The 7701-nt window shown below is 34.8% G+C and overlaps 1 protein-coding gene across 1 annotated transcript; it reads right to left on the reverse strand.

Annotated features, from left to right (window-relative positions):
• Positions 1-2300: 2300 nt before the first annotated feature.
• LOC21396690 (probable beta-1,3-galactosyltransferase 2) lies at positions 2301-6089 on the reverse strand. The gene is made up of 11 exons (XM_010093898.2): positions 5961-6089; positions 5079-5175; positions 4894-4955; positions 4577-4788; positions 4443-4506; positions 4235-4307; positions 3987-4107; positions 3608-3695; positions 3388-3513; positions 3067-3176; positions 2301-2906 (listed from the first exon to the last, which is right to left on the reverse strand). Exons 1-11 carry the CDS (start codon positions 6080-6082, stop codon positions 2758-2760), a joined length of 1224 nt encoding a protein of 407 aa, XP_010092200.1. The 5' UTR covers positions 6083-6089; the 3' UTR covers positions 2301-2757.
• Between the last annotated feature and the right edge of the window lie 1612 nt (positions 6090-7701).

Raw genomic sequence — 7701 nt, forward strand, 5'->3', positions numbered from 1 at the left:
TGGATTATGAAGACTTCTTGTTTTTTGGGATTAGTTTTAGTTATCTTTATTGTATTGTACTTGGTGCGTAGAACTGTAACAGTATGACAAGGTCCCAAGATTGTATGTTTTCGAGAAAATAATTATGTATTACCTGTTATTATTATTTACAATAAAAAGTATCTTTATTTGTAATTTTAGAGTCTCAAATTTTGTTTATTCAATTTATATTTACAATTTATATCTTTATTTGTAAATATATATTATTTTTAAAAAAATTAAAAATGGCAAATTTTTTACCTACACATACTAGTCTTTACTTGAGGTGTAAATTTAGGCCGCCCAGCCCAACGACCCAAAGACAAATTTTAGGTTAGGTCAGGCCGAGCTAGCCTTAAAAGAGAGATGATCGGTCTAGTCCGGCTCTAAATTTAAAAAGTTTAGGGCTAGTCCGAAATTTTATAAGGTATTTTTCAAAAAAAAAAAGCTCTTTAAAAATATGATGTTTAGGCCAGCCCTAAAGAAAGAGGGCCGGCCCAACTCGGCCCTACGCCCAAAAAATTTAGGATAGGGTCGAGCCCCTGGCTAAGAGTAGGGGGTCTCAGGCTGGCCCATTTAGCCCCGGCCCAAACTTACAACTCTAGTCTTTACCTACTCATTTTTCAAGTTGCTATGTAAGCAACATGTCATTGCCATGTCAACAATGTAACCAATCAGCAATAGCCATGTGGATTGACACATAAGTATCCTAGTCAGTACATGATTGCCACGTAAGAAATTTTGAATTGCTTTGTTAGCATCTACGTTAGCAGACACATCATCTACCATGTCAGATTTCACAACCAATTTCCTACATATTTTTAAGAGTATTACTTACACATTTTTGTGTGGGTAAAGAGTAACACTTACCTACACATAAAAAAATGTGTACGCAAATGCTTTTTTCTACGTAGTTTTACCTGCACATTTTCTAGGCTACTCGCTCACTAGGTTAACCTTTTGAGTTGAAACCCTAATTCCTTATAGTTGAGATTGAGCCCGTGATTCTAACAAATGGTATTAGAGCCCGGACCTAGATGTTGTCAAGTGCATACACGAGATGAATCCTAATGCGTCGAACAAAGGTGTCGGCCCTTAGTCGCGATGGAGAAAAATTCCATAAATGCTTGAGGTGAACCTTCCTTCCACCACGATAACACGGGGCAACAGACGCAGTGAAGACCTCGAGATTATTGTGCAAACTATGAAACACAAAGATATGTGGTAGAGAGCACAAGGTGGTGAGATCTCCATTAACGCAATGGAGGTGTGATGGAGGATTTAATAGACAAAATGTGTCATCGTTGAAAGGGGATTGTGGTACTTTGTTCGAAGGGGGATTGTTAGAGATGCGAACAAAATCCCATTTTGACAACAAATGAAAGCTAGGGAGCTAGGATGGGTTCATAAAGGAGTAGCTGCTTCATTCACTAAATTAATCTTTTGAATTAGAACCCCAATCCCTCATGGTGGAGCCCATGATTCTAACCGTATATTAGTAATCTTTAATGCCAATTTTCTCCTCTTATGATTTACACATAGAAAAAATACTAGTGACAATAACATTAGCAAAATCTATAATTTATCCTTTAAAGTTGAAATATCAATAACTGAATTTACACCCTTTTGGCGTCCCAAGTTTACACCCTCGTTGTATCGGATTTAATTGCAAAGTTACTAACAAATGGTTAAGGTATAGACTGTAGCATTTCTCATTGCTCAAAGAAAAAAAAGTCAAAGACCATTAGTTCATGGTGTATTTTTTAGCAAATAATGCTATAAGACACTGAAGATGTTGAGCACCATCTATGAATAAAAGTGAGCCTCATATGAGACTCATTGCGATCTACATTCTATTAGTGATGGTATTTAGTATTGGTGGTGCCCCAAACTTTTTCTTTTTTAGCAATTTCATATCTTCACCGCTGGAATTTGACATGTGACGTGGACTTCACAACCCAAACAAAAATAGTAACAAAACTATCATGCTAGCTTAATATGAGTTCTTTTCTTCAAATAATAAGATCACAACTAATGACAAAGAAGATATAAGGTGAGAGAGCAAGGCGAGAAAAGATCAAGTGAAACATATATACCAATTTATTAAGAAAAAAGCAGCAAAAGCTGCTCACAAACATTACTACAAGAACTGTTAAAGAAAAGGAAAAAAAAAAAGATTACTACAAGAAACTATGAAGGAGCTCGGTAGCCATGACCGGAGAACTCAGCAACAGGACTCCCCACCAGGAACCATGAAAAAAAAAAAAAAAGGGGGTGTCAAAGTCGCATCATCACTTTTATGGCATCCAAGCTTTGACTTGCTTAGCAGAAAATGCAGAAAGTCCCCCAGCAACGACACCATCTCTCGTATAAGCATTGTAATAGTTTTATAGGGTGGTCTTATAGTGTAGGTTGGTTTTGTACTGTAACATGTAGAAGGAAGGGTATAACGTGCATTTATGCTATGTAAAAATGACGTTAAAAAAGGTATAACACTAGTATGTGATAAGTTGATACTTTTGTTGTTACACCTTCCAAAATCATTGTTACATTGAACAAATAACATGATAAACTCCCCACTTCTACATGTTACATGTAAGAACAGTCCTTTATGAAGGACTGAAGCCTATGCCTATGTTCTCTGTATTTATCTACACCAAAAGGTTGGGGAAACGAACACCCAAATGTCTGCTTTCCCAGGGTAACGCTCAGTGTATTCCTTCCTGAATCTGGTGTTGCTCAGAAGCTCTCACTCCATAAAGTGTTCTCATCTTCACTGCAGCGCCGATGGACTTCCGCCATTCTCTCAACAGAACTACAAATCCCACTGCATCGCCAATCAAATGAAGCAACACACATGTTCCCTGCCTGAGCCTTCCACTCGCAATCTGCAGAATCAGATTACACCTTCAACTCTGAAAGTTACTCCGGGGAATCCAATAGTAATTCTAAGATGAAGCAAAATGACCATTGCAATGAAAACAAACGAATCGCAGTCATCTAGAAGGTGACCCAAGAAAACACAAAACTAAAGAGTTTTGAATTTACCAGGTGGAGTCCCACAACAAAGTCTCCTATCATCCACATGCTCCACGTCTAAACCAATAAACCAAGATCCAACTGAAACATCTTCATTTGCATATTTGTGCAGCACATGTCTGACATATAAAATTTCAAAAAAAAAAAAAAAAGGATAAAATAGCCATATATAAATCTCAAAAAACCAAGATAAAAGAGATCCACAGCCATCTAAAACACAAACTGAATAAGAGGTACTAGAACCAAAACCCAAGGGCTTTTGGTTGTCAGAAACTTGTAATTGCCAACTCATTCGTTTAACCAATGAGTTATGACAAAGTAGAAACTCACTGGTTTATAGATATATAAGTCGCCAACTCTTTTGAGACGGCATATAACTGTCCTGTAGCATGGCGGAAATACTTGTTCCCAGCAGTACCAAATTTCCAATACTCTGGTTCATGGTATCTAACCCCCCTATAATAGAAATATACAGTAAGAACTAAATACTACTGACAATCTGTTATGTCCTCTTAAAGCCAGTAAAGGGAGAATAGGCCACCCTACTTACTTCCGAGCAAGGACTGGACCAGATTTCATGCAACCAATATAAACCCGAGGTTTCATACGAAGCCTAGATAGAGTCACTCCAAGTGTTGCTGCGGTAAATAAAGGGAATTCAGTACCAGCAAATTCTCACAACAGAACATTGAGAACACAATTTCACCGTGCATTCGAGTCAATTTCTAATGCCAAAGATGTTTCTCATCACTGGTTGATTTCATGGGCTATATGTTTTTGTTAAAAAGAGTTTCACCCCACTGCCTTTCAGAACATCATGTACCCCTTTCCACTTCTATGATTGACCTTCTACATAATGTTTAATGAGGGGAAGAAAAAAAAAGATATTCAAGCCAGATTGTAGTGAACGTGAATGAGACTTCAGTTACCTAAATTGACATGAACATCATCATCAACTTTCACATAAAATTGTGCATCCCACAAAGCTACAGCAGTAGAAAAATATGTTTTTGTCTTGGCTGCTAATTCCATGTAACCCTCTACATGGTCCTGAATACATGAAATAAATTATATGAGGTGAAACCTTATTTGATATACACTTGTGAAACATAAGAAAAAAATAGTTCAGCGTGAAGTTAAAACATAGAAAACAAAATTAAGTATATAACAAAATTACCAGCCTTAAGAAGTCTTTGTGCATGATCTCCTCTTCTTCAACTGCTCTATCAAGAATACCCCCAGATGTTGAACTGACATTGGATGAAAGACTAACTAGTGAAAAGTATGTGAAGATCACATTGCTCATAGTTCGTATGAGTAATCATCATCTCATTAGATATACATTTGTACTGAATATTATTTGATCAGAGGATACAAAAGCTCACCTGTGACCTATAACAAAGCGTATAACTATGCCCTTTTCTTCCTCCAACTTTTTCCTTTTCTCACCTGGGAAATTATTTCAATCAGAACTCATAAATCATATCTAGATAAGCACCCAAAGTGGCATATATGTTACCTTGTGGCATCCAAGTCATACGAACTGAATCTCTTCGTTTCCGGCTACTAAATGCTGTACTAATTCCTATAACAATGAAGTATTTTCTTTTTGACGTTGATTCGACAGTCTTCGAGTTTCCAGACACAGGATTGCTACTATGTACAGACTCACGCACTGCCTTAGCAGCTTGTAACTTCATCTCCAAATCAGAAACCGTCTTGTTAAGCATTCTGCATGACATATTAGCAATAAGATTTCTACTCTGGTTGACAAGGCCATTAGAGCAGTAAAAAATTTAACTTTACAGTCTAAGAAATAGCACCAGAACTGCTTACTGCATGGCATGTTCAGTATTGAAAACTTCCTGTAGACTATCATTGGATGTATGCTTTCTAACCTTTTTGGAGATGAGCATAGAATTAGTGACGGAACATAACCAAACACACACATTGTTAAAAATGAATTCACAAGAAATATTAGTACTAATAATTGCAATTAGAAGTTTGATAAATACACTTACAACTTCTGTACTACAAGCCTCGGATTTTAATTTTAACCGTTTATTTACAGTTTCAGATGTTCTTGGAATATTTCTAGCTTCAGGCACCATCCACATCCTGATACAAAAATGATTCAAAAGGTATTAGATATCAGCATATGTTAAGCTGCAAGAATATTTTATCTAAATTCTCACAATACTGGAAGATTGTGATCAATTTATTTCACAGAGTTCATAAAAGATTTAAAATATTAAACACTATAAATAGAAGAGAAAATAAGGCAGAAAAGACAGAATTTTGAACACTGATGTTCATCCTGCACAACCCCAGTTCGTCATTACAACTTTGCCACAAATCACACAAAAGGGATAAGTAATGCCGACACTCAGATATAAAATTATGTGTTATAATATATGTTCTGTTTTATGGAAATAAATACTCATGTGAAATACAAAGAAGCACTATAACGAAAATTACAAAGAACAGCATATTCTTATTTCTTACAGACAGCTGCATTCCAGAGAAGTAGGAAACTGCAAAAATCACACACACCCAAGCGAAAAAAATATAAAAAAAAATCCATTCTTTCAATCTTTGCGCCAATAGCCTTAATCAAGATACTCTTGAATCTAGAGAGCAAATCGTGCCAAACAAAAGCAAAAATGAAAACGTGTAATTAAAAAAAAAAAAAAAAAACCTTTATTTGATAAACCATAATTATAGCTTGGATCCAAAATGTCCAGCTTGCAAAACCACAATCTCTGTATCGCATAACCTACCTAATCCTGGAAAATGTAGTGAACCCACATTGCCAAAACACATAAAATACTCAAAAACAACAACTGAGACTTTGTTATTTATCAAAAAAAAAAAAAAAAAAAGGAAAGAAAAAAGAAAGTTACCTATTGGTGAAGAACACTCCAGCATAGAAGCAGACAAAGCAGAGGAAAAGAGTCCAGTTCCTCGACAAGACATTCCTTCTAGTTCTAGCTATATCACCCGCTCCTTTGCTCTTCACCGACATTTTTTTGTTTCTTATTACTTCGTTTCCTATATTTTCGCTAACAATACAATTCCTGTTTGGGCAAAATGCAGTTTTTACTCAATAGGACAGGCAAAAGGTGTCGCACTTGCATGGAAGATTAAGACCCACTAACTGCAATTCCTTAAAGGTTAAAGCTGCTATTTAGGGAACGAAGATGTGATGGTCCTTTGGGCACGAACAGTTAGCGAGTCAAAGTCACCATCATGGGAAGGCCACGCGTAGAGCTGGCAGTGGCTTGGGCCCTTTGTGCTTTCGCCGAAGTGGCACAAGCCCAAACATTTACCTAAACCCAATAGGTGACCAAAACATCAGAAATTGTAGTAAATAACTTTCGTAACTATATTCAATAAATAATATTAAAAATTGTACTAAAATTTTTTTATTTATATAAAACAAAAAATCTTTTTAGCAGTTTTTAAAAAATTTATGTGAAAAAAATATTTTTATTAGTTGTAAAAAATTATTTACACAATAAATTATTATTTAGTTCAAACAATTTTAAAATTTATTATTCACTTTTTTTTATAGTTTTATAATTCTGTTATTTACTACATTTTCCTCTTATAGACCATTATTTTGTCATTCATTTTTTTAGGGGATGCTCTTCTTCTGTCATGTGCAAGTAAAAAATTGCAGTGCATGGTAAATTTATGAGAGTAGAGTTGAAATATAACAGTTTTTCTAATCAATCTAAGGCTACGTTTTTAGCGATTCGAGTTTTTAATTCGAGTTGATATGTAATTTTATGTGAGAATTTTTAACTGTGACAGAAAAAATTAAATTTGACATTTTATGATAGCTTTTAACTGTAGTAAAATTATAATTGAAAACTCAAATAAGTGAAATAAATGATGTCTAAGTTTCCTTGTCATTTTCTTTGTTTTATGCACGTTGTTTGTCATTTACTGTCATTTTTAATTTGTCATTTTCTAATTTGCTGCTTGCCAAGTTTTTATTTTTATTTTTTATTTTTTTTCCTTCTTCCGGCATTGTAGTTTCATAGTCGTTTCTTTCGCTTTTGTTATTGTTATTTTTGACGTTATTGGCGTTTTTTCGTGGGCGTTATTAGTTTGTTGTTGTTTTGTATGTCTTGTCATCATCGCCAATGTGTGTCATGAGTGATTTGATTGTAATTGGTATAGTTGGGAATTGGAATATTTTCATTGTTTTTGTACGGGTTTGCTTCGCGTGTTTGAATTACAATTCCATCGATTTTCCTTTTATCTCTGTCGTCAATTTAAAAACTCAAATTTTTTTGTTGTCGTTTTTCAAGATGTTGTCCTTTCACTTCCCAATATTATTTGGCTCCAACCTTAACCAACGAAACTACGGCCATAGTTTGTGCAACCCTACTAATAATAAACATAAAAGAGTGAAAAATAACGTATACAATGGTAGATGTCCTCTTACGAAGATTTTTTATTCTTGTTTTTTGGTTTGTGTTCCTTTGTTCTCTCGTGGGTTGATTTCTCTTATGCATGCAGATTACTCACATAAGGACTTCAAATGTACAAAATAAGAACGAATCAGCCAGGCCAAGGATAAAAATAAAAAAAATAATAATAATAAAAATAAAAAAAAATAATAATAAAAATAAT

Source organism: Morus notabilis, unplaced genomic scaffold, assembly GCF_000414095.1.
Source record: "Morus notabilis unplaced genomic scaffold, ASM41409v2 Scaffold410, whole genome shotgun sequence".
Taxonomy (NCBI): domain Eukaryota; kingdom Viridiplantae; phylum Streptophyta; class Magnoliopsida; order Rosales; family Moraceae; genus Morus; species Morus notabilis.

Excerpts from the sequence above, each read along its gene's own strand:
- LOC21396690 (XM_010093898.2), bottom strand. The coding sequence starts at position 6,082 with ATGTCGGTGAAGAGCAAAGGAGCGGGTGATATAGCTAGAACTAGAAGG. Across the intron at positions 4,956-5,078 it reads AGGCTTGTAGTACAGAAGTT|GTTAGAAAGCATACATCCAA; the intron begins GTAAGTGTATTT and ends ATCTCCAAAAAG. Across the intron at positions 4,308-4,442 it reads CGCTTTGTTATAGGTCACAG|TTCAACATCTGGGGGTATTC; the intron begins GTGAGCTTTTGT and ends ATCCAATGTCAG.